General features: G+C 39.2%; 1 protein-coding gene and 2 pseudogenes across 1 annotated transcript; 1 reads left to right on the top strand and 2 right to left on the bottom strand.

Moving 5' to 3' along the window:
- Positions 1 to 3,099: 3,099 nt before the first annotated feature.
- LOC135597241 (uncharacterized) lies at positions 3,100 to 7,128 on the bottom strand (annotated as a pseudogene).
- A 2,022-nt stretch (positions 7,129 to 9,150) lies between these two features.
- Positions 9,151 to 10,047, bottom strand: LOC103973467 (large ribosomal subunit protein uL15x). The gene has a single exon (XM_009388042.3). The coding sequence runs from the start codon at positions 9,906 to 9,908 to the stop codon at positions 9,459 to 9,461; it is 450 nt and encodes a 149-aa protein (XP_009386317.2). The 5' UTR covers positions 9,909 to 10,047; the 3' UTR covers positions 9,151 to 9,458.
- A 9,150-nt stretch (positions 10,048 to 19,197) lies between these two features.
- On the top strand, positions 19,198 to 23,820 carry LOC135596436 (uncharacterized; annotated as a pseudogene).
- Positions 23,821 to 27,645: the final 3,825 nt, after the last annotated feature.

A 27,645-nucleotide genomic window follows, 5' to 3' on the forward strand; every position in this document is an offset into this window, starting at 1 on the left:
GCTTGCTAGGAGTCCACCGGAACATTGTCGAGAGATCGTCCGAAATTCGTCGGAAGATCGCTGGAAGCTCGCCGGAAGAATAGACTTACGGACTTGTTTAGCTATGTCTTAGATTTCATAGTTAGCATGTAATTGGGTTTGGATTTGGGCCAACCCAATTATGGGTCAGGTAGGCCCATGTAAGAACTGTGTTGGACCCAATAAGAGGCCCAAAAAGTGCCCCAAGAAGTCTCACCGTCGTGGCACAGTCTTCGAGACTATATCAGGCGGTGGTACCGCTAGTCTGGGTAGTTGTACCGCCCTTGGCAGGGTGCCAGGCGGTGGTACCACCAGTCTGGGTGGTGATACCACCCAGCACTACCCCCCAAGTGGTGGTACCGCCTAGGGCAGTGTTAGTGTCAGACTGACACTAGGCGATGGTACCGCCCGTGCCCGGGGAACCCGGGATGGGAAAGTGTTAGGCTCCAAGTTTGAATCAACTTGAAGCCTATAAATACCCCTCTCATCCTTGGTTAAAGCACACAAGCACAGAGAGTTTAAAAAGTAAAGAATTGCTGTAGAAATCTCTTGTGAGAATCCTCCTCTAGTTTAAGTGTTAGAATTCTGTTTAGAGAGGAGAGTGAGTGCTTGTAAGGGTTATCTCCTAAACTTGGTAAAAGGAGAAGAGAGGTGTAAAAGGTGGTTGGTCTTCGCCTATTGAAGGAAGACCGATAGTGGTTGCCGGTGGCCTCGACAGAAGAGGAATCGGCGGAGTGGATGTATGTCACGACGACCGAACCACTATAAAACTGTCGTGTTCTCTGGTTTGCATTTTACTTATTGTCATTTACCTTACTGTAAACCTCCATACATGTTTTACTTCCTCATTACTTTTGTTGCACACCTTTATGATCATGCTTTCAAGTTAAGCACTTCCGAGTTCGATTTTTATCATACGAAAGATTTTTCGAAATCGACATTTTTATCCCTTGCACTAATTCACCCCCCCTCTTAGTGCCGATCTCTTGATCCTAACAGGTAGTACCACTGCCTGACAGGGGCGGTACCACCACTTGGCAGCATTAAATACTGATCGTACCACCGCCCAAACCACTTGGGAGATCCAGTCACCAAGCGATGCCACCACCGACCGTGACTTAAGGTGCTGAATGGGCTATTCAACCAGCCCGATTCAGCCCTGTTAAGGGCCCAGTTTACCCCTAACTGAGTTAGTAGGATTACCTCATAATCCTAACTCAACTTAAGGTCTAACTACGATAATTAAGACATTTAAACAAGCAATCTCTATCCAGTATGTCAATTGTTCTTTCAGTGATCTTCCGACGAATCTTCTTGGCGAACTTCCAGTGAACTTTTGGCGAACTCCCGACGAACTCTCGGCGAGCTTCCAACAAACTTCCAGCACATCATCCGAATCTTTGTCATTTCGTCCAATCTTTGACTCCGGCCCAACATCTGCCTTATGCCTTATTGCTTTCGTAGTTAATCCTACACACTTATCTGAACATATTGATTAGATCAAACACTTTACCAATTGATTTCATCATCAAAATCCGAGATTCAACACAAGGAGGTCTTGTATGAGTACTCTATTCTTTGATACCGAACTTATAGGTCTGGAGGTTCCAGATCTAGCACAGTCAGTCATCGGGAGTGGTAGCCAACCTTACGATGATTATTGAGTGTCAATAGATGATCATCCACTCTCGATGTCATGAGAGAAATATCTCATGTGTTCTTGCTCAGACAAATCCCTAGTCAGCGTCATTCGGATTGAGAGATAGTTCTCCGGGAGAATCTGATTAGAGCGAGACTCGTAGAAACCGTATGGGTCTGACAGCATAATGCCCAGTATATGGTCTCTAGGATATTAGATGGATGAGGGACTATAAGTATACAGTAACTGATGACAGACAGGTCGAATGAATTAGATTCCCTTGTATTATCTAGGGACTATGGTGTAGTGACTTAATACGTCCGTAATCGATAAGTCAAGTAAATTATTATTGAGATAATAATTCACTGAGTCAGAAGGAGTTTTGACAAGTATGACTCATGGCCACGATATTGGGTCTTGAGAATCACACACATATGGTAGGCATTGAGATGAGTAGAGATTCGAATATGAGATATCCGTCGAAGCCCCTATCTTATTAGATATCCAATAAGCCCTTAAATTATTGGATCCAATGAATGAGATCTAATAAGAGCCAATGAGAGATTATTGGATAGAGATCCACTAATCTTCTAGAGATATGCATGGATATACGATCTCCCTAGGTAACACAATCTTTCATATACATAATTTTAAGTTTCACGATTTTTGTGTACCAATCTTCCAAAATTAGAGATTTTATTTTTTATGTTCTTTTGCTGTGCATGTGATGTCGCTCCTAAGATTTCCCAACAAGAAAAACATAATCATATATTATAAAGGTCAAATTGGCATCCCTTTGTGAATTGTTTTGGTGCTATGAGCTATTAGACTTCTTTGCTGATATAAGATATGAATTGGAGTATAAATTTAAATTGTTAAAAAGAGATCCAATAAATATATATATATATATATATATATATATATATATATATATATATATATATAAAGCTCTTCATTTGTATATTATGATGTTATGAGGCGACTTAGGGCTAATTATATATTATCCCTTATATTTAAAACCTATTAGTATTATATTTTAATATCATAAGGAAAACACAACATCTGACACAATGTGTTATATTTTAATATTATAAGGAAAATACAACATATGACACAACGTGTTAGACCAACGTGAAAGTAATAGATAAAAAGATGCTTTCAATATCCCTTTTACTTTCGTGAGATATTAAAATTATCTTTTTACTAATAAAATTATTAAAAATTAAAAATTAAAATTATTTTTTTATCGATCACTTTTGTATCGAATATGTTGTATTTTTCATCAATACAACTAACTTGACGTTAGGACAAATAAGATTATTTAATTTATTTTTAAAATTATAAAAATTTAAATGTAAATTTTTTAAGTATAAAAACGATGATATTGATAAGATCCAAATATGTAATTTACAAATAGACATATAACATATAAAAATCATGTATATCAACGAGATCATACGAAATGCCAATAACATCAATAACAACCTTCTCTCACAGTCCCAAGATTGCTTCCCTCTGCAGCACTAGCTTATTTTGCAACACACAACATTAGATAGAACTCGGTGCTAACCTGAAGCATATTTTTCATGAAGAGTAACGGGAAACAGAAGCTAATCTCGAACACGATTGGAGAGTGATGGCTGTGAGGCACCTAATAAGAAGCTGAAGAGAAGCTTATTGAACCTGTTGGCGTCCTCCATTTGAGGCAGGTGGCCAGTATTCTGCAATACTTCCAACCTCGCGTTCTCTCCCAAACGCCTGCACTTGTTCATCTGATTCATATTAACTCACATCACCATGTCATCAACAGGGATGATTACCTTGAAGGCAACAGGCAAACACTCACTTTTGCAGCTCGATCGCTTTGGCCACAGGGAAGATCTGATCATGCTCTCCCCAGATGATCAGAACTTGCTGTAAGAGACAGGAATTAGAATAACTTGAAACTTAAATGATGAGCTGAGTCCGTGCAAGGATACGGTAAATATTTATCACCTGGGGAAGAGGAGTGAGGTGGAACTCATCTTTGTTGGCTACGGTGACTCCCTTGATAAGCTCCAGCTTCTCCTAGGTTATCGCTAAATAGATTCTGTTAAGGATATAAATCAGGTTGTAGCTCATCCACTAAATTTCTTAGATGCAATTACAATGATTAGAAATTTAATAAAATAATCAAAAGAGTAGGTCTCTGTTTAAATCTTATGCGAGTCATATGTAATTCAGGCGGTGTTTGGCATAACTTGTGCCTTATGTTCTTCTTTTCTAATAGCATGAAAAGCATTTGTAGAAAGACATGCTTGGTGCTCTTGCATTTGTGCATTGCTCTTTAGAAAGAACTTGCAGAAGTTCCTAAATTTTCAGGAAAAAAAAAAGCCCGAATTAGGTAGAAAGTTGAAGAATAGCGACTTCAAGGAAAAAATCGAAATGGGATAAAATGATGATGATGATGCTAAGCATCTTTCCCAAAAAATAGAATAAATAAAACGTAAGTATTTTCTGTATTTGTTTGGTTCTAAAAATGGACTAAAGAATATAAACGCATTGACAAATCAGAGAAAGTTATGTCCAATTAAATTCCTAATATTCAAATTTTGGTGAAAGGCAAGTCAAAATGACATCAAATCTCAGTGAACATAAGATGGACAAGATTGAACATTCTCTTTGTCAGCAGATGTTAATCATTGTCTAATTTCAACCTTTGAATGGGCTCTATTTTTATGAGCTGAAAAAGACATGGAAAGCAAAACAAAAGAATGATGTATACACGTCAACTTAAACAGAGTTCAGAAAGAAAATATAAAAATAATTAATCATTCACTTGCTCCAAAGTGTGTATCTCCTAATATTAAATTAAAGATTCTCTTAAGGAATTCCACGTTACCGAAAAAGATTGATTGCTGTCAACAGACCGCTAACTCTTCTGACTCCAGACTTGTCCTTGGTTATATACACATGCATATATGTCATGTGCGTCTAATAAATAACATACGGAATTCAATTTATAATGTGTGTACCGATTGCAGTCGACGCTCTGGTAATTTCTTTAGCCGCCAGATGATGAGAGCGGTGACAAAATGGCGTCTGTAGGATCCACGGAGATGTCTCACGCAAGGCTCGACAAACCATAGGAAAAGGTCCTTCTCCTAGCCAGCAACGCCCGTGGGACCCACAGCTACGCCCAATGGACCTACACCGACCCACCCACCCCCACCATTCCCCCCCGCCCCATCGGTCTGTCGTCTCGTCTCGCTCAACCAACTTGCGACAACCGGGACCCCACAATTTTTCCCCGTCAAAGCCACGTAAATTCCGTGACTTAAGTCACGAAAAATAGTGGATATAAAACAGATTTCCCCCAAATGGAGAAAAAAAATGGGATTATATATATGTTTGATTTTAAAAAAACTCATTTTTTTGGATATTTCTCAAACCATACACCCCTTCATTTTAATTTTTCTTTAATTATATTTTTAATTAAAAAACTATCCAAACTGTCGCTCCTGTACTCTTCCCCATTGTCATTGTCACCTCTGTCGTCGTCATCGCAACCCGCACCTCTCTCCTCCGCCTCTCCCCTGTTTCCCTGTGATCTGCCCTTTTCCCTTCTTCTTCCTCCTCTTTCTCCTTCCTCCTTCCCCACCATGTCCTCCCATCCGTTCCCTTCCCACCTCCCAACGTGGACGGCGGGCGGCGAACAGATAACGATAGCGACTGGTAGACGACGAGGTGGAGGTGGAGGTGGAGGTGGAGGGGTAATTTTGGTATTTCCTGAATTAAGGATACATGGTCTAGGAAAAATTAAAATGGCCGATATGGTCTGTAAAATACCTAAAATAGGGACATTTACCTGTAGCATGTCCCTGAGGATGAACTCAGGCACGAACAGAGGCGGGCGGTAGACGGCGAGGTGGGCAAGCCTCCTGAGGTCGGCGGTGGTTCGAGGGAGGAGTAGCTCGTCGATGCTGCGCGCCCCGCCGGCCCGCTCCAGCAGCGCGCGGTCGTCGTCCGGCCCCTTCAGCACGTCGGAGCTGGCGATCACCACGCGCTCCACCCACTCCGGGCCCAACCCCCGCGCTACATGGTACGCCACGAACCCCCCGTAGCTAGTCCCGGCCACTGACACCCTCGCCCGGTGCGGGGGCCCGACGCCGAGCACGGCGAGGAGACGGGCGATGGCGGCGGCCTGGAAGGCCTCGGACCGGATCGGGGACCGAGTGGTGGATCCGCCGAAGAATAGGAGGTCCGGCACGACGAGGTCGAAGCGAGCGGCGAGGTGCCAGATCTGCCTGCTCCACTGCCACGTGCCCCGTGGCCCGAAGCCGTGGATCAGAAGGAAGCGGAGGAAGGGGGAAGGAGGGATGACGAGATCCAGCAGTGCACGGTAGTGTCGTCATCGAGGGCGACGGTGTGGGGGCGGAGACCGGCGGCCTTGTAGACGAGGTGGATCAATAGATCGATCACCCACACCATGCTAAACCCCATTCCCTCTTTCTCTCTCTCTCTTCTCAGCGGGCACAAGGTATTTACGTAGCCTAGAATAAAGGAGAAATTTAAGAGAGGACAACAGAGACGGAGAACGGTTATAGTGGCCGTTGGTTAGGTGTCATGGAGGGCATATAGAGAAAGTAATTGGGATTATAAGAGAAAATAAATTAATGAAAACAAATAATAAATTGGAGATGGTTTAGATAAAGAATTAATGTTAACAATATGTTTCGTTTAGATTATGATAAAAATGAAAGAAATGAATGCTATATATGCGTATTTAGAATTCATTATCTAAAAATAAGATTAAAGCAAGTTTAAAAAAAATTAACTACATAAAGCGCCCTTAATGATCTGACAATCATAAAGAAAATTTAAAGGATATAAATGCCAAATGTGCTAGTCAAATGATAATTACAAAAGCCAAGTAATAATCCTTTCAAAAATTACAAATGTTAGGGGGGGTTTTACATTTAAGTACTGTGGGGGTTGTGATCATTTAATCCTATTCAATTGTGTACGTTTAGCATATTCTTGGCCAATGCATTCCTAGAATAAATTTCAAATAAGGCTCACCCTACTATGCATATGCTTCCTTCCAATGGCCTCTCCGGTAGGACATTTGAGCTACCCTACTTTGCACATGCTTCCACACCCCGTGTGACATCTGACCTACCATATATTATTTATGCTCTAAATTGATTAATCTGAAAGAAGGATTAAATCTCTTTCATGCATAGTTACCAGTGGAAAGGTCCGACCGAGTCTGGGGTCATCGGGTCACTGGTCAAAACCGCAGGGTCCGTATATTTAATTAAAAATATTTAAAATTATGTAATAAAAAAATAAATATTATGATTAAGAAAAAATAAACCATTTTATAAAAATGAAAAATATTGATAAAAATGATAATGTTAATCAAATATTAGACATAAATTGTAATGTGGATTAAACAACATGTATTAATATCTTTATGAGGCACAAGATCAATTATTAGACACAAAGGAAATAGTTTGTCTAATGTTATTTTCTTAGACATCAAAATCAATTGAACATATATATATATATATATATATATATATATATATATATATATATATATATATTTATTTATTTATTTATTTATCAATATGGGCATTTTCTTATTCATCAATATGTGATTTGATAATTATACCAGAAGAGTCCATTCGGTCAGAGAAAGGTGAGGAAGAAAGCCCAATAAAAAACAAAAAACGATTACATGAGATAGGTCAGTTTCGTTTTTATATTTTGAAAAGGATGGATAACAAAAATAAGATTCGAATTCAAAACCTACACATTTATTTCTTTTCATATTAATCATGATTTCAAAATTACATAAATGTCATTTTGAAAAAAAAATAATAATAATAATCTTAACTATATCAACAAAACTGAATGAATTAGATTCATGTGCGTCATCTACAAACGGACCAGATCAATCGGTTCATACCAATTGTTTAACACAACCGACCCCATAAATAAATCAGATCTATTAATGGTTCCCAATTTTTCCTATCCAACAATCCCATCCAATCCGGTTATAATAACTATGCTTTTATGAACATCTATATATAATATGTAAGAAAGAGATGAACTGTTGATTGAGTTCATTGATAACCTTTCTAATTATTGAGAGTAACTACTGAAAAGATTTTTATGATGTGATCGGTGAACAAGAGAAGGATGAGTTGAAGTAATAACTCAGGGTAGGGTGGAAATGTATTTGGAAGACTCATCTTCCCAACCAATTTAAGCCTTGGGAATTAATGTTCATGATTGAGATGTGAAGAATAAGATAAAACCTCAATCAACAGTTGGTAAACCCGGAAAAACACAAGGGAAAAGATGGCAAGAAATACACTTATATATCAACCATAAACAATCATCAACAGTATTGATCATTATTAAGCTGATAGAACAACGAATCTCATCAAAACTTAGCAACTACCATTGATGTCAACCAAATAGAATATAGTCCGAAGTATTCTTTGATACTAGATGTTGTGCTTGTGTTGGCAGTTCTACCGAGAGGTTGTTTCCATTTTTCGTAAAATGATCATCTGATCCAGATAGTATAGGAGCAACCTTAGGAAACTACCATTTTCAAGCTAAAGCAATCTTCAGTAGTCATAGTACTGTTTCTTGTTATCTTTTTGATAATGAACTCTTAATGGACCAACTTCAGTTCATATGATATTAGCAACTGCAAACAGAGACAGAAGCTACAGAGTAAAAGCTAAATTTTTAATTATACATCAGCCTTCAATGTTAAAAGCATCAACCTGAATTCATGAACATATCAAGCTCAACATAATCTATGGTAGTCATCACAATGTTTAATGGTCATTTTTCCAATAATGGACTCTAAAATGACCAACTTTAGCTGATTAAACACTCAGCTTACAGCATGTCAATTATATGATGATGTTTGAATTAGACTCGCATCAATGTGGGGTAGAGTCAATGCACACATCAACTCTATTTATAGAGAGGCCGTCTTCCGTCCACCTGAGTAAACTACCTGTTCGCTAGCTAATGCAATAGTCACAGTAGTATTTAATGGTATCTTTTCGATACTAGAAGACTCCTAATAGACCAACTTAAGCTAATTAAAAACTCAGCACTACAGCATATCAATCCTACAATGATATTAGAATGGGAATGAATTCACATCAGGTCAGACGAAAGCCATATACGCGACCTTATTTATTTTTGATTAATTTTCATTCTTCTTATGGTAAAATAAAGTCCACAAACTCCACTATATTACTAGCAACTGCATACATAGACAGAAGTTACACATTAAATACTAATTTTTTTGTTATACATCAGCTTTCAACAGTAAAAGCATGTGAATGTGTACATGAACATCGGAAGATTCAACACAATTAATCATTCATAGTAACATTTATATAACTATGCGGAGATAATAAGCATGTAAAAAGGAATAGACATACATAGAGTGACCATGCTACTACGTAGAGTCGTAAGATTGCAAACCAGTGTATATTTAGGTTAATTCATTTATGAAGACCAATAATTATGAACCAGAAACAGATGCTCCAATCAAACATGAGTAGAACCCTAATCAACATCAATGGCATTACCAACTGCATTTGCCTAAATGTGAATTATAGACCAAGCACCACCTTCAAAGACAAAAGATCGAACACATCATAAACACTACACTACGCTTCAAGATCTAAAATCCAAGTATTAAGTTCGAGCAGATTAGGAAGGAAAAATGGCTTGGAAATAACGAGAAGAGTACGATACGACCGTCAGATTGCGCGGATCAGGCGGTGAGCACGACGGCGCCACCGGCGGCCTTGATCTTCTTCTCGGCGATCTTGGAAACGAGTTTGGCCTTCACCACGACGGGCCGGTCAGGCGGCAGAATTCCCTTGCCAAGCACCTTAAAGTACCCAAACTGGGTAACGTCGACCAAGGGGGCGGTGGCGCCGCCTTTGGCGGCGGCGGCGTCCTTGACAGCTTCGGGGACCAGGGACCAGAGGCGGTCGACGTTGACGGCGGGGCAGTAGAATTTGTTGCGAAGGCGGTGGAAGTAGCGCATGCCGACCTTGCCGAAGTAGCCGGGATGGTACTTGTCGAAGAGGATACGGTGGTGGTGCATGCCGCCAGCGTTACCGCGGCCGCCAGGGTGCTTCCGGTGCTTACCGATGCGCCCGTGCCCGGAGCTCACGTGCCCCCGCTTCTTCCGGTTCTTCCTGAAGCGCGTCGTCATCGTCAACACCACCTCCTGCCCTCGAAATGGCGACGGCCTGAACCCTACAGATTGGCTATTTATAGGGAGATAGAATGAGTAATTGCCGTCCGATCGAGATGCCAACGGCGCATGTTGTGGGCTAATTTTTCTGTTTGAACTCCGGCCAAATCGCATCAGTTTGGTCAACCAAAGCCACATGTTTGGCATTTAACGAACCGAATCTGATCATCAAACCCCAGCTCATCCATTTATTAATATTAAACTTATTCAAAAATAATATTATTACTAAATTTAAAATATTTATTTTTTTTTGGTTTGTTTCTTTCTAATAAAATCTACTTATGTCTCCATCTATCTATAATAATCTTTCTTTATGTTATCTTTCACTAAAGTTACACCCTTTTTTTTTACTAATAAAAATATTTATTTTTCTAACTCCATATATTTATCGGAATATCATCATTTGAGGGACATAAATTTTTTATTTATAATTTATGAACTATTTTTTACTTAGGTCTAAAAAAAAAACTAATATGATAACTATCTTATAAATTTTTTTTTATTTTAATCTAAAAAATAAAATACTCAGTAGCTCTTGATATTGTTAGGATCAAGAGCGGCACTAAGAGGGGGGGTGAATTAGTACAGCGAAAAACTTTCGCGATTTCAGAAAAATATTCGTTTCGATTAAAACTGATTCCGATGAAAATGGCTTCGATTCAATCAGTTTCGGAGAGAAGTTGAACTTAAAAGCTTTCGTTAAAGTGCAAGAGAAGATTAAGGAGGTTTGCAGTAATGTAAATTACACAAATGAAAAACAAACCAGAATTTAAAGTGGTTCAGTTAACATGACCTACATCCACTTTCGGATTTCTCCTCCGACAAGGTCATCGGTGTCCACTAAAAGCCTTCCTTCAATATGTGAAGACCGAATACCTCTTTACAGCGGTTTCTCCTTTTCTCGGGTTTAGGAGATAACCCTTACAAGTCTCACTCCTCTTTCTTAGATGGTTATAAGGCTAATAGATGAAGGAGGAGAACTCCAACTTTTACAATACTTTTATAACTTAAGAATTCAAGATTAAGCCAATACTTTCATGCCCTTTTATGCAGAAAAGGGTGGGATTTTTATAGACCCCAATGACTTCAAAATTAGAGCTAAAAAGTGTCATATCCCCAAAATTTGGGGTACTGGCGGTACTACCGCAACTAATCTGATACTGGGTGGTACCATCGCCTGACAAGGGCGGTACCACCGTTGGCAGCATTCACTACTAGCGGTACCACTGCCCAGTCTGGGCGGTACCACTGACCAGTCTGGGCGGTACCATCGCCTAGATATCCTGGGTGGCATTGCTTTCTAAGCGGTGCCACCGTTGGCAGACCAACTAGGCTCTTAACAGGGCTGATCAATTCGGCCTAATTCAGCCCTGTTAAGGGCCCAATTGGCCCATAATTAAGTTAGTGAGATTACCTTCCAATTCTAACTTAATTTATGCTCTAACTACGATAATTAAGACATAATTATAGCGCTTCTTGTTCCAGTGCATCAATTGCTCTTTCGGCGAGCTTCCGACGTACTTCCGGCAAACATCCGACGAACTCTCGACAATGTTCCGGCGGACTCTCGGCAAGCTCCTGGACTTTACGACGATCTTCTTGGTGAGTTCCGACGAGCTTCTTTGACAAACTCGTGGACTTCTCGGTTGGTTCCGGTAGAACTTCCGATGAACGTTTGGACTTCCGACAAACTCTCGAACTCCCAATGAGATCTTGATCTTGATTCCGGCACAACACCTGCTTTATGTCTTATTGCTATCATAGTTAATCCTACACACTTTTCTCAACATATAGATTAGATCAAACAAATTACAATTGACTTTATCATCAAAATCCGAGATTCAATAATTATCCCCTTTTTTATGATGACAATCAATTGATGACGAAGTTAATCTTAACTCCCCCTATCTATATGCCATACTTAAGAAAAGATATTCTTGAATTGAAGACCTTTAAATTCAAAAAACAAACTGATAAGATAAGTTTATTAAACTTATCAACATGCACATCATGATTTCTTTCATTATCTAACATTCTCAAAATATGATGCCAAGTATTTCTCAAAATGATATCAAGCCATGACATCCATTTTCAAGTATGATATTTTAAATATGAAAGATGACAAAGATAGCAATTCATCATTCTATGGTAAGATATCAATTGTAAAATAGCAAGTTAAGCTCTAGATATCTTATCATAATAAAATAAATTTATTAAGCAAACATTTTAAATATATATGATGAAATACATTTCATACATTTGTCATCAATTTATCATATTTTGATATTATTTCTCCCCTTTTGTCATCAAAAAAAGGAGAACAATTCAACAATACAAGAATGGTAAAAAAAATCAAGCAAGTTTCACACTCAAAAGTTCTCATCATTAAACGTTATCAACATTAAAGTGATATATTCCAACAACTTCTCCCCCTTTGTCATCATAATTTAATTTAATTTTGCATGAAGAGGAGGAAAGAAGGTAAGGAGGGAGTCCTAAGAACTAAATTTATGAAATGATCAAAATCAAGTCAAAAAACGATAAATAAGTTTTCATTAAAACATGCTTTCATTTTGATAAAGAGAAGAGATTCATTAAAAGGATCGAGATATCCATATGAAATCAAATCCTTACGAAAATTATCACACACATGCTTTCATTATCACACACGAGAAGGGATTCGTTAATACATGCTTTCATTATCACACACAAAAATTCATCTTTCAAGGATTAAGATATCCATTAGAATTCCTTCAATTTTCATGAGAAAAATTTATGGGAGAGGAGTGTCACATGAAGGAGAAATTCACGAATAAGATTTCATAGTGAGAAGAGCATTACATCAAATCCATTTCTAATTAAAAATTCATAAGAGTGAAATCCGTGAGAGATACATTTGTCAATTACTTCCATCTATCAAACATCTGTTGGGCTGACAGCCCATATTCAGCCCAATGTGAGCTTTATCAGCCCACATCTTACCCCCTCTTAACCTAACCCTAATTAACATTAGGGTAGTGTGGGTGGCTGCATTTTAGAGGCAGAAAAAGGTTATAAATAGGGCAGCAACGTGGAGATCTTGGCAGCAGCAAAGAGGAGAAGAAAAAGGCAAAAAAATAAGAGAAATAAAAGGAAGAAAATAAGGACAACGCAGAGAGACTATTCTCAATCATCTAGCAGTGTTCTCATCTCAGGTTAGATCAAATCTATAATAGACTCTTGCTGTAATTACTTGGGGAGGTTTTAGATAATGTGGACAGTGACGTGATCCTTGTATCCTAGTTATTCTCTTGTGATTGTTGCTAGGGTTTAGGATAAGAGATTGAGATTTGTATATTCATTATTCTCATGGTGGATTATCTTTAGTTTGCCCCGTGATTTTTACCCTTCACATTGGAGGGGTTTTCCACATATATCTTGGTGTTCTATTTAATTATGATTTTATTTAATTCCACTGCATATCATGGCCTACTAGTATTTGTTTATATACAAAAGTTATTCTGCTTTATATCCCATCAACTAGTATCAAAGCAAGGGTTTTGGTGATTTAATTTTTGTATTTGAACATGGAGGCCAATAATGTTTCTCGCATGATTAGTTTAAATAGAAACAATTGGATGATGTGGAAACCAAGAATGGAAGATCTCTTATATTGCAAAGATTTATCTGGACCTTTGCAGGGGGATAGTGCAAAACCCACAACTATAACAGATGATGAGTGAAAGAGGTTAGATCGAAAAACAATTGGGTTTATTCGACAGTGGCTTGATGATAGTGTCTTTCACCATGTTTCTATTAAAATTTCTACATATTCTCTTTGAAAAAAGTTAGAAAGTCTCTGTGAAAGAAAAACAGCTGGCAACAAAGCTTTTTTGATAAAAAAATTTATAAACCTAAAATATAGAGAGGGTGCTTCTATTGCTGAGCATTTAAATGAAATGCAAAGTATTACTAACCAGTTATCCTCTATGAAAATATCTCTTGATGATGAGTTGCAGGCATTGTTACTTCTCAGTTCATTACCAGAAAGTTGGGAGACACTAGTGGTTTTCCTTAGTAATTCTGCGCCAGATGGTGTTATCACTATGAGTCAAGTAACAAGCAATTTATTAAATGAGGAGTTGAGAAGAAAGAGTTCAACAACATCTCAGAATGATTCACAGACACTTATCTTAGAGAATAGAGGAAGGTCAAAGTCTAGAAGTAGTTCACGCATGAGTAGGAGAAAGTCAAGATCAAGAAAAGATATTGTTTGCTATAACTGTAGTGAGAAAGGACATTAAAAGAACCAATGTAAGCAACCTAAGAAGAGCAAGAAAAAGGAAAAAGAAGTGGAGTCTATGGAGTCAAAAGATAATATCACAACTACAATGCAGGGTGGTGATTATTTGATTTTGTCTCCTTCTGATGATATTTTTTCTTGTGTGTGTCAGGATCTTGAGTGGGTGATTGACACAGGTGCTTCTTATCATGCTACACCACGGAGGGAGTTTTTTGCTACATACAGGTCTGAAAATTTTGGTGTTGTCAGGATGGGCAATTATGGCACAGCAGACATCATAGACATAGGTGATATCCATTTAAAGATCAATCTTGGCTACAAGTTGGTGCTTAAGGATGTGAGGCATGTGGTTGACTTGAGGCTGAATTTAATTTCAGTTGGAAGGCTAGATGATGAAGACTATGATAGTAGATTTCACAGAGGGCAATGGAAGCTCAGTAAGGGTTCTCTTGTTATAGCTAATGGAAAGAAATGTCATACTTTATACAGGTTGCAGGCTAAAGCTTATGGTGAGCAATTAAATGCTATAGAAAAAGACTTCAACATGGAGTTGTGGCATAGGTGACTGGGACACATGAGCGAGAAGGGGCTGCAAGCTCTTTCCAAGAGAGAAGTATTGCTAAACCTCAGAGGCTTTGGGATCTAGAAAAGTAGAAGGTGTTTAGAAGTAGAGACGTAGTCTTCTTTGAGGATAAAACTTTTGAAGATTTGAAGAAGAAGACACCAGCCAATACTTCTACAGAAGGATTAGCAAATTGTGACCCAATTACTCCTCCAGTATATCAGAGTGATGGGGGAGATGTGCAGGAAGATAGTATAGAGTCTGATGTTGATCTACCTGTAGGATATGTTGAGCAAGAAGAAGTCGGAGAGCAACTTCCTGCAGAACCTCAATTGAGAAGATCTTCTAGACAACGTCAACCTTTCAGAAGATACTCTACATATGAGTATGTGATGCTTACTGATGCAAGTGAACCAAAGAGTTACCAGGAAGTAGTTGAAAGTGAGCAGAAAGAGAAGTGGTTAGTTGCTATACAGGAAGAGATGGATACTCTTCAGAAGAACCATACTTATGATTTGGTGCTACTACCAAATGGAATGAAGGCCTTGAAGAACAAGTGGGTTTTCAGGTTGAAGACTCAAGAATATTGTTCTCAACTAAAGTATAAAGCTAGATTGGTTGTGAAAGACTTTGGTCAAAAGAAAGGTATTGACTTTGAAGAGATTTTTTCTCCTATTGTTAAAATGTCTTCTATTCATGTTACTCTTGGTATTGTTGCTAGCCAGGACTTGGAGGTTGAACAGTTAGATGTGAAGACAACTTTCCTTCATGGGGATTTGGAGGAGGGAATTTATATGGAGCAATCATAAGGCTTCAAAGTCAAAGGTAAAGAGAACTTTGTCTACAAATTAAAGAAGAGCTTGTATGGGCTAAAGCAAGCTCCAAGATAGTGGTATAGAAAGTTTGATTCATTTATGACAGAAAATGAATACAAAAGAATAGCTTCATATCATTGTGTGTACATCAAATGGTTTGGTGAGGATTTTATTATTCTCTTATTTTATGTTGATGACATGCTTATTCTTGGGAAAGATATATCTAAAATTGATAGATTGAAGAAAGAGCTGAGTGAGTCTTTTGCAATGAAGGACATGGGGCCAGCAAAGCAAATATTAGGTATGTAGATTTCCCGTGACAAGAAAAATAAGAAGATTTGGTTGTCACAGGAGAAATACATCGAGAAGGTATTGGAAAGACTCAGTATGAGTAATACAAAACCAATTGGTTCTCCTCTTGCAGGTCACTTCAAGTTGTGCTTAGAACAAAGTCCGTCAAGTGATGAGGAGAAGGAGAAAATGCGAAAGGTTCCTTATGCTTTAGCAGTTGGAAATTTAATATATGCAATGGCATATACGAGGCCAGACATCGCATATGCAGTTGGTGTTACTAGTAGATTTCTTGCAAATCTAGGCAAAGAGCACTGGGCAGTAGTGAAGTAGATTTTTAGATATCTCAAAGGGAGCTCTAAGGTTTGTTTAAGCTTTGAAGGTGGACCACATGTGTTAACAGGTTACACAGATTCAGATATGGCAAGAGATATAGATACGAGAAAGTCTACTTCAGGTTATGTACTTACTTTTGCAGGGGCAGCTGTGTCATGGCAATCCAGGTTGCAAAGGTGTATTGCTCTCTCCACCACAGAAGCAGAATATATTGCTGCTACAAAGATATGCAAAGAAATATTATGGATGAAAGAAATCTTACAAGAATTGGGGCTGAAACAAAAAAATTATGTGGTGCATTATGAAAGCCAGAGTGTCATTCATTTGTGTAAGAACCCAATGTTTCATTCCAAGTCAAAGCATATAGATGTCAGATACCACTGGATTCGAAATGTATTTGAAGAGAAGCAATTGCAGCTTCAGAAAATTCATACAGATGATAACGGAGCAGACATGTTGACAAAGACTTTACCAAAAGAAAGATAGGAGATATGCCTGTTAGTCATAGGTGCCTAGCAAGCCAATCACGTGAGTGATGGCACGTGTGACTTGATATAGAATCCTTTTGCTTATTATATTTTGACATATATCACTTTATAACTATTGCATATGTGCATATATATATTGTGATATCCTTGGATTTATGCAATGGGAATCGGATCGTGATGAGATCCCGAAAATGAGATCGATTCACCTTTAAATATATATCCTAAATAATCCCGGTCATAGGTTACTCGAGAGGGACATCGTGATAACCGGACAGACTAGTGTGCTATATACCCGTCCATATGATGGATGCAGCTAGTCTCATAGCTGCTCGTGTAAGGACACTAGGGATACAGTATAGGTGCTCATTGGAGAATGAGTTCACTGATTGATCCGCTTACGGAATGTTGGATGGTTGATGATGCCTTATTGTCAGACAGCGATTCCGTAGTCCTAGTGGTATATCTGGTCCTTAAACTTGAGACACCAAGGATGTCCTGTATGAGTGCTCCACTCTTTGATACCAGACTTATAGGTTTGGCTATCCCAGATCTTATACAGTTGGTTATTGGGAGTGGTAGTCGACCTTACGAGGGTTATTGAGTGTCAATAGAGGATCATCCACTCTCGGTGTCATGAGAGGAATATCTTATGTGTTCTTGCTCAGACAAATCCCTGGCCAGGGTCATTCGGGTTGAGAGAGAAATAGTTCTCCGGGAGAATCTGATTAGAGCGAGACTCGAGTAGAAACCATATGGGTCTGATAACACCATGCTCGATATACGGTCTCTGGGATATAAGATGGATGAGGGTTTATAGGTATACGGTAATTGAGGACAGATATGTCCAAATGATTGGATTCTCCTGTATCATCTGGGGACTACGACGTAGTGGCCTAGTATGTTCGTAGTCGATAAGTCGAGTGAATTATTACATAGATAATAATTTACTGAGTTAGAAGGAGTTCTGACAGGTATGACTCACGGCCTGCTCGATATTGGGCCTAGAGGGTCACACACATATGGTAGGTATTGCGATAAGTAGAGGTTCGGATATGAGATATCTAACGAAGCCCTTGTCTTATTGGATCCCATGGATGAGATCCAATAAGAGCCCATGAGAGATTATTGGATAGAGATTCACTAATCTAAAAGGCTTGGGTTATTGGATGCAGATCCAATACCCACTAGGGGAGGATCCATTAGGGTTTGATAAGGGACCTCTATAAATAGGAAGGATTCAAAGCCTCATAGGCTAGAGCTTTTGCTTGCCTCTCCTATTCTCCTTCCCCTCTCCACCTTAGAGCAGGCCTGGAGTTTTGAGGAGCGTCGTTGCAGCCCTGTTTTGAGGAGCGTCGTGGCAGCCCTATTGCATCGTCGTCGCAGCTCTATTATATTTCTCGTTTAATGTCGGGCCTACGTGCCTATGATTAAGTTGTAATCACATGAGGAGGCACAGCGGGAGCGTGGATGCGATAACGGGACCCACGAGACGGACGATCACGAAGCATGAAGATGCATCGAGATGTTGACGGAACCGACAAGGACGAGATGGACGATCATAGGGCATGGAGATGTACCGTTGCACACATAGATCTTGATGTGAGTGATTAGGCCTACTGGCTCGAGCCTAATCACATTAGGTTGTGGTCCATGATCATCTGGTGTGATTGCTTATACATATACTAGATATGTATATATATTTGCATGCGATGTAGATATATATTAAATATGTATATGTGTGACATGTCATATTAGGAGACCAAATCATAGAAACATCTCTCTCGATAATATTAAGTCGGTAAACGTGAGGCAATTAGATTAACCCACGTGGTCTTCCATCGTTATAAGTAGGAATCGATTCCCGGTGTAGGTTGAGTTGGTCGAGTCCCTCGAGACTCACCTATATCGTAATTCGCTATCTTGCTTACGACATAGAGATGTCACCGGTGACCTGAGGACATGGTATGCTTGGTCAAGTCTCTCGAGGGTATATCATCAAATCAAACTCATCTTATAACGAAGGTGTTGACTTAACCGAGTATAATAGTTGGTCGAGTCCCTCGAGACCATGGTGATTCGAAGGACAAACAGGACGGGAATCACAAGGAGTTATGATTGGCAAGAGTTGCCTACCTTTTAGGCTTAGTGTGATTGGTCGAGTCACTCGAGGTTACACTAAGATACTGATTGGATCCTGATCCCCACTAGAAGTCTGCCGAAGACTTCCGTTTCACGTGCTGAGGGTGTCGCGTGACTCGTTAGTAAAATAGTGGGAGCATATTAAGATAGAAGTTCATATCTTCATAGTTTACTTCTTGCAAAATCTGCATGTTATTCATTTCTGCCGTATCTTTATTTTCAGAAAATGTTGCTTTCAAATCCCTTACGTGGCATACTTGATGTCAACCGCCTCACTAGTCTAAATTATACGGATTGGCTCTATAACTTGAGAATTATTCTCATAGCGGAGAAAATTGTGTACGTCCTTGATATAGTGATGCCTACGCCCGAAGAAGGGGCAAGCGAGGATGAGATCGCTCGCTACGTGAAGTACATTGATGACTCTACTCTTGCTCAGTGCTATATGTTAGGCTCTATGACTCCTGAGTTACAGAGACAACATGAAAAGATGGATACCAGATTCATTCCCCTACATGTCTGTAAATTGTTTGAGGAACAAGGAAAGACTCAGCGATATGAGATATCCAAGAGCCTCTTCCGCGCTAGGATAACTGAAGGGACACCGGTTTAGAACCATGTCCTAAAGATGATTGAGTGGATAGAGAAACTCACAGGTCTAGGAATGGTCCTAGAGGATAACTTGTGTGTGGACATTGTGCTTCAGTCCCTACCAGATTCCTTTTCACAGTTCATAATGAATTTTAATATGAACAAGTTTGAAGTGACTCTCCTAGAGCTCCTCAATATGTTGAGGGAGGTAGAGAGTACTATTAAGAAAGAGAAGCCAGTTCTCTACACTAGTGAGACCAAAAAGAAAAGGAAAGCAGAAAGGTCCCTTAAGTAGGGAAAAGGTAAGGGCAGACCAGGTAAAGCAAAAGTTGCTAAGAAAGACCCAGCAAAGGGCAAAGGCCAGTGCTTCCACTATGGTAAAGATGAGCACTGGAAAAGAAACTGCAAAGAGTACCTTGCAGAAAGGGCGAAACAAAAGCTTGATGAAGCTTCAGGTACATTCATGATAAGTCTTCATTTGTCAGACTCTTATGATAACACATGGGTATTGGATACTGGTAGTGCTTATCATATATGCAATTCGTTGTAGGTTCTGACAAGGCCTAGGAGAATAGAGAGAGGCGAGATGGACCTCAAGATGGGTAATAGAGCAAAAGTTGCTATAGTAGCTATTGGCAAGGTCGCCCTACATCTGCTTGGTGGAGCTTTTATTGCATTAGATGCATATTATTTTGTTTCTTCTATTATCAGAAATATTATCTCCATTTCATGTTTGATAGTTAGTGGGTATAAATTAGTTTTTGAGAACAATGGTTGTTCGATATTATTAGATAATAAGATCATCATGAAAAGAACATTGCATAATGGTTTATTTATGTTAGACACTACTCCACATATCATGAATGTAAATGTGTCCAAGAGGAAACGAGATGAGATGAGCAGTGCATACCTGTGGCATTGTAGGCTAAGTCACATCCATAAAAGAATGATTTAAAAGTTGCTAAATGATGGATATCTAGATCCATTCGACTATATGTCATATGCAACTTGCGAGCCTTGCCTTTGTGGAAAACTGACCAACTCTCCATTTAGTGGAACTGGAGAGAGAGCCACTGAGCTGTTGGAACTCATACATAGTGATGTATGTGGACCCATGTCAACTCATGCCATTGGTGGATACTCCTATTTCATTACCTTTACTGATGATTTCTCAAGGTATGGATATGTGTACTTAATGAAGTACAAGTCCGAGGCCTTTGAGAAATTCATAGAGTATAAGAATGAGGTGGAGAACCAGACTGGAAAGAGTATCAAAACTCTTCGATCAGATCGAGGAGGTGAATACTTAAGTACAGAGTTTACTCAGTTCCTCAAGGACCATGGGATATTATCCCAATGGACACCTCCTTATATACCTCCGATCAATGGTGTCTTTGAAAGGAGAAATCGTACGCTATTAGACATGGTACGGTCCATGATGAGTTTCGCTGACCTACCCATCTCATTCTAGGGATATGCCCTAGAAACCATAGCTTACCTTCTGAACAGAGTTCCAACTAAGTCGGTAGTGTCTACACCATATGAGATATGGAAAGGGAAGAAGCCTGATCTTAAGGTTGTTAAGATTTGGGGTTGCCCTGCCCACATTAAAAGACACAACCCCGATAAGCTAGAATCAAGGACAAAGCGATGCAAATTTGTGGGATACCCCAAGGAAACTTGTGGATATTATTTCTATCATCTCGAGGACCAAAAGGTTTTTGTAGCTAAGAGAGCAGTGTTCCTTGAGAAGGAACACATTCTTGGCGGAGATAGTGGGAGAATGATAGAGTTAAGCAAGGTTGGAAAACTAAGCTCAAGCACCACTCTACAGCCCGAGTCTGTTCAGGTACCTAATACACAAGTTTTAACTTTACGTAGGTCTGATAGAGTATCTCATCCTCCTGAAAGATATGTGAGACATATTAGAGGAGAGGATTTTGAGGATATTGATCCTCAGACCTACGAAAAGGCTATTATGAGTATAGACTCCGGGAAGTGGCAAGAAGCCATGAATTCTGAGATGGATTCTATGTACTCCAACAAGGTTTGGAACCTAGTTGATGCGCCCGAAAGCATTGTACCCATCGGTTGCAAGTAGATCTTTAAGAAAAAGATCGGAGTAGATGGAAAGGTAGAGACCTATAAAGCAATGCTAGTGGCTAAGGGGTATCGTCAAAGGCAAGGTGTTGACTACGACGAAACCTTCTCACCCGTAGCAATGCTAAAATCCGTCAGAATTCTATTGGCTATTGCAGCACACTATGATTATGAGATCTGGCAGATGGATGTGAAAACTGCATTCCTCAATGGGAACCTCGAGGAGGAGGTGTATATGATGCAACCTAAGGGATTCATGTCCAAGAACTGCCTAGATAAGGTGTGTAGGTTGCTTAGATTCATTTATGGACTAAAGCAAGCTTCCCGAAGTTGGAACATAAGATTTGATGAGGCAATAAGATCTTATGACTTCGTTAAGAACGAAGATGAGCCTTGTGTGTACAAGAAGGTAAGTAGGAGCATTATCACCTTTTTAGTGTTATATGTGGATGACATCCTGATCATTGGGAATGACGTAGGAATGCTATCCACAGTAAAGACTTGGTATCTAGACACTTCTCCATGAAGGACTTAGGGGAAGCATCCGATATCTTGGGGATTTGAATATATAGAGATAGATCCAAGAGGATGCTTGGCTTGTCCTAGTCCAAGTACATAGAAACTATTGTCAAAAGGTTTGGCATGGAAAATTCCAAGAGAGGTCTCATACCGATGAGACATGGGATATCGCTTTCTACGAGTATGTCCCTAAAGACTCCAGAAGAAAGGGCAAACATGGATATGATACCTTATGCCTTAGCAATAAGGTCTATCATGTATGCCATGCTATCTACTAGGCCTGATATAACGCATGCTCTGAGTGTCATGAGCAGGTATCAGGCGGATCCAGGCTTGGAGCATTGGAAAGCAGTAAAGTGTATCCTTAAGTACTTGAGAAGGACTAAGGATCTTTTACTAGTATATGGAGGTAGTAACCTTAAGGTTGAAGGCTACACAGACTCAAGTTTTTAGTCTGATGTCGATGATAGCAAGTCAAATTCGGGGTACGTGTACACCTTGAATGGAGGAGCAGTGTGCTGGAAGAGTTCCAAGCAAGATACTACTGCTGACTCGACCACAGAGGCGGAGTACATTGTGCAACAAAGGAGGGAGTCTGGTTGAAGAAGTTCATTATAGATTTGGGAGTCGTGCCGGGTAGCGATGAGTCGATCTCCTTATATTGCGACAACAACGGGGCGATTGCTCAAGCGAAGGAACCTAGGTCTCATCAGAAATCTAGGCACGTTCTGAGGAGGTTCTACCCTATCAGAGAGATCATAACTCGAGGAGATGTAGTAGTAGAAAGAGTTTCATCCGAAGATAACATTGCAGATCCACTGACAAAGTCGTTGTCTCGGATCGTCTTTGAGCGTCACAGGGGTCTGATGGGGATCAGACACATAGGTGATTGGCTTTAGGTCAAGTGGGAGATTGCTAATCATAAGTGCCCAGCAAGCCAATCACGTGAGTGATGGCACGTCTGACTTGATACATAATCATTTTGCTTATTATATTTTTGCATATATCACTTTATAACTATTGCATATGTGCATATATATATTGTGATGTCCTTGGATTTGTGCAATGGGAATCGGATCGTGATGAGATCACGAAAATGAGATCGATTCACCTTTAAACATATATCCTAAATAATCCCGGTCATAGGTTACTCGAGAGGGACATCGTGATAACCGGACAGACTGGTGTGCCATATACCCGTCCATATAATGGATACAGCTGGTCTCATTAGCTACTCATGTAGGGACAATAGGGATACAGTACAGGTGCTCATTGGAGAATGAGTTCACTGATTGATCCGCTTACGGAATGCTGGATAGTTGATGATGCCTTATTGTCAGACAGCGATTCCATAGTCCTAGTGGTATATCTGGTCCTTAGACTTGAGACACCAAGGATGTCCTGTATGAGTGCTCCACTCTTTGATACCAGACTTATAGGTTTGACTATCCCAGATCTAGTATAGCTGGTCATTGGGAGTGGTAGTCGACCTTACGAGAGCTATTGAGTGTCGATAGAGGATCATCCTCTCTCAGCGTCATGAGAGGAATATCTCATGTGTTATTGTTGTTAGGACCGGAGCGGCACTAAGAGGGGGGGGTGAATTAGTGCAGCGGTAAAATATGATAAACTTTCAACGATTTAAACACTTTCGGAAACTTTGTACGATAAGAGCAACGTTTCGTTTGAAACCGTTTCGATTGCGTTTTAATTTGAAGGCTTACGTAAGAAGGAGACAAAGAAGTAGAGCATCAAAGTGAAGATGGTTTGCAGTAATATAAATGACAATGAGATAAACGCAAACCGATTTATAGTGGTTCGATCAATCGTGACCTACATCCACTCCTCCGATTCCTCTTCACTTGAGGCCACCGGCTTTTCCACTAGCTATCCCCCTTCCAACGGGCGAGGATCAACTCCCTTACAACACTTCTCCTTTTGATGGGTTTAGATCACACTTTAGAATAAGAGGGAAGGTTTTGACACTATTAGAGCAGAGTTTTCCCTTTTTCTTTCTCAGTTTTTGTGTGTCTTTCAACCATGAATGAGAGGGGTATTTATAGGCCCCAAGAGGATTCAAATTTGGGCTCCAAAATTTGAATTCTCTTGAGTTCCCGAGGCTGACAGCGGACTGGCGGTGCCACCGCTCAATCCGGCGGTGCCACCGCTTGGCTCTCGGCTGTTGGGCGGTGCCACCGCCCAGTCTGGCGGTGCCACCGCCTAGCTCTCGGGTGCTGGGCGGTGCCACCGCCTAGTCTAGGCGGTGCCACCGCCTAGGCTTTTTCAGCCCACTAGTTGGGCTTCAAAATCAGCCCAAACCAGTCCGAATTCGGGCCCAATTGGCCCCTACTTGGGTTATAGGATTAACACCTAATTCTAACCCTAATTAACGTGCTAACTACGAATTTAAAGACATTTTCTAAGCTATTACAAAGTCCATTACGTCAAGACTTCTTTAGGCGATCTTCCGGCGAACTTCCAACGGTCTTCCGATAAACTCTCGGAAACCATTCTGCGGACTCCCGGCAAGCTCCTAGACTTCACGATTTGATCTTAGCGAGTTTCGACGAGCTTCTTCAGCAGGCTACGATCTTTCTCGGTGAGCTCCGCGAACTTCCAACGAACCTTCCGGCGAGCTTCCGAAAAACCCTTCGGCAAGCTCCCTACTCATTCTCGGCTAGTTCCGGCAGCATCCCCGACGAACCTTCGGACTTTCGTCGAGCTCTCGAACTCCCAACGAATCCTTCGTGCTTGACTCCGACACTTTGTTTCGCTTTATGCCTTCATCGTTATCGTAGTTATTCCTACACACACAAGCCAAAACTCTACAACGATCTAGACAATTATTATAATGCGAATTGACATTCTGTTGCCCGGCACGTCATTGGTTGGCGCTTCGTCCGATTCTTCAGTGCATCGTCCTCTCATGCAGCCTATTGCCCAATCGGTGGTTGACCTCCGCAACCCCGATATCCTTGGCGCAATTCCGCTCTCCTTGGCCCGATGCCCAATGTCCGAAGCGTTCTGCCATCCAATATCCTGACGTGATCTCCAGCTCAACGTCAATTCCTCCTGCGTCAATTGTCTAATCCTGATCGAGTAGACCTGCATCACTCAAAATGCAGTTAAACATCTAAACACAATCAATTAGTTTCATCATCAAAATCCGAGATTCAACAATCTCCCCCTTTTTGATGATGACAACTAATTGATGACTACCGGAGTTAACCTTAACTCCTCAGAGTTTAACCAAACTCCCCCTATCATTATGCCATTGATAGAACACTTGGATTATCCCAAATCCAAGCAACATTCATCATATGTTATGAAAAAAAAACATTTAAACCATCATGCAAATATATATAAAATATTCAATTCAATGCATGAAGTCATCAATATACTTCTCCCCCTTTGTCATCAACAAAAAGGAGAAGTAGCTCTAGCTATTTTAACAGATATACAAGTTTTTGCAATATGAAGCTAGATTTTCATCACAACATATAAGCACAAAAATATAGCAAGATTCTTAAGTTCAATCATGGCAATTCAACACTTGCTTCTTGTGCAAGATTACACTTTGCTTTTCTTTGCATGTTCTAACTAGCAAAAGCTTTCTCCCCTTTGTTTTTGTCGAAAAGAAGGGAAGAGTACAAGCTAGCAATTTAGAGATGTTCAAGAAAGCAACTCTGGCTTCTTGAAATATACAAGTTTGCAAGCTAGCAAAATTTTTTTACTTCCTTTGTAATTATTGAGCTCGCAATTTTGTTTTCATTGCAAAGTGCAAGTTGAGCATGTTTAGCATCTTGAGATAGGCAAGATAGAACATTTTTGCATTTTCTTGAGATTTCAAGCTAGCAATTATCGGTGATGTTCAAGATAGCAATTTCTTCTCTTTTGAGAAGTGCAATTTTTGCTTTCGTCTTGAATTGTGCAAGCTAGCTAGTTTGCCTTTTTCCAAAATGTGTAACTTGGCACATATTGCTTCTTTTGAGATTTGCAAGATAGCACTTTTCCCTCTTCTTGAAGTAGGCTAGCAAAATTTGTTCCCCCTTTGTCATTGTCAAATAGAAGGAGAGGAACCAATGATTTAGACTTTTACATCGACTTTGCATCAATCAATATTTCAATCATCAAATGATGCATACAAGACAATAATGCAAAGAAATCATTTCATGAAGGATATCAATGTGAAAATTCACCAAGGATCACATGATACAATCGCAAATCATGATATCATTATGCGATACATGTGATACATTGCAATGCACTAAAAAATTTAATGCGATGCTTTTAAGGATATCAACCTATTTTTGATACAAAGCATGGCAAGAGCAATTTTGTTGTAAGTTTTCTAAGTTTTGCACTTTTTGCTTCTTTCGATAGGCAAGATATTTCTTCTCTTTTTGAGAAGTGCAAGCTTGCAAGTTTTACTTAGCATGCTAGGAAGTTTACTTTCATTTTCAATGCACAAGCTAGCAAAACCTTCTCCCCCTTTATCAAAGTCAAAGAAAGGGAGGACTCAATGGCTAAAAATTTCAACCATTCAACAAGCTAAATATGTAAATAATTCAAGAAATATATCAATAAGGATCAATTCATGAATACCAAAGATATGATTCATGGTTCATTAAAATTCATCTTAACACGTTCACGATCAAGATTCATATAATTCATAATAAAGCAACTTGATGTGCAATAATCACATACATCATCATAATAAAAAAATATGCATCATTCCAAATCATAAACATTTCAAATCATCATGGTATTAATCTGTCAAATTGCATCCTGTAATGCATGATCATAACTTTTTATCATTTTATCATTGTAAATAAGAAGGAATAAGGGAAGAACAAAATAGTACATACTATTTCAATTATTTCAAGGCATACAAGCCATAAATCCAATGGCATCATGTCATGAAGGATAAGACCTCTTGACTTACAAAAGACATGATTCATTTTATCAAATCTTTTATTTTTATAAATAACAAAAATTGTAGGTGTACAAAGAAGAGATTGTGATTAAAAAAAATCTCAAGTAGTAAATCCTAGAAATCAAGATCATAATTTGAATACAAACTCATTCAAATTCAAATCGTCAAATTCATCAAAATCTCAACATTACTTTTAAGAGATTCAAAATGGTATACATGGATAAACATCAAGATCAATAGGAAACAAAAATAATTTTTCAAGTAAAACATATTTTCCTATTTTTAGTTGTTTCAATTCATATGATTTTATTTCACTTATACCAAATAAAAACATGTATCATGTTTAAAACCGGAAGTGTAAGATTTATTACAACAAAGATTAATAAGGCACTTTCATTATGGTAAAAATCAATAATCCATAAATCACAAGATTCATCATGCATAATTTCGAAATTTATATGATCATTAAGCATGACAATAAAACATGGTTTCAAAATATTTAATATTTTCATTACACAATTTCATCATTATGCATCATCATATTTTCAAATTCGAACATGCACAATTTTAAAACTATAGCTTTCATTTTTCATGCATGATACAAATAACTTTTAAAATCTCATGCATAAAATTGTC

This window comes from Musa acuminata, chromosome BXJ1-11 (assembly GCF_036884655.1).
Source record: "Musa acuminata AAA Group cultivar baxijiao chromosome BXJ1-11, Cavendish_Baxijiao_AAA, whole genome shotgun sequence".
Classification (NCBI taxonomy): domain Eukaryota; kingdom Viridiplantae; phylum Streptophyta; class Magnoliopsida; order Zingiberales; family Musaceae; genus Musa; species Musa acuminata.

Coding starts and splice junctions, on each gene's coding strand:
- LOC103973467 (XM_009388042.3), bottom strand. CDS start 9,908: ATGACGACGCGCTTCAGGAAGAACCGGAAGAAGCGGGGGCACGTGAGC.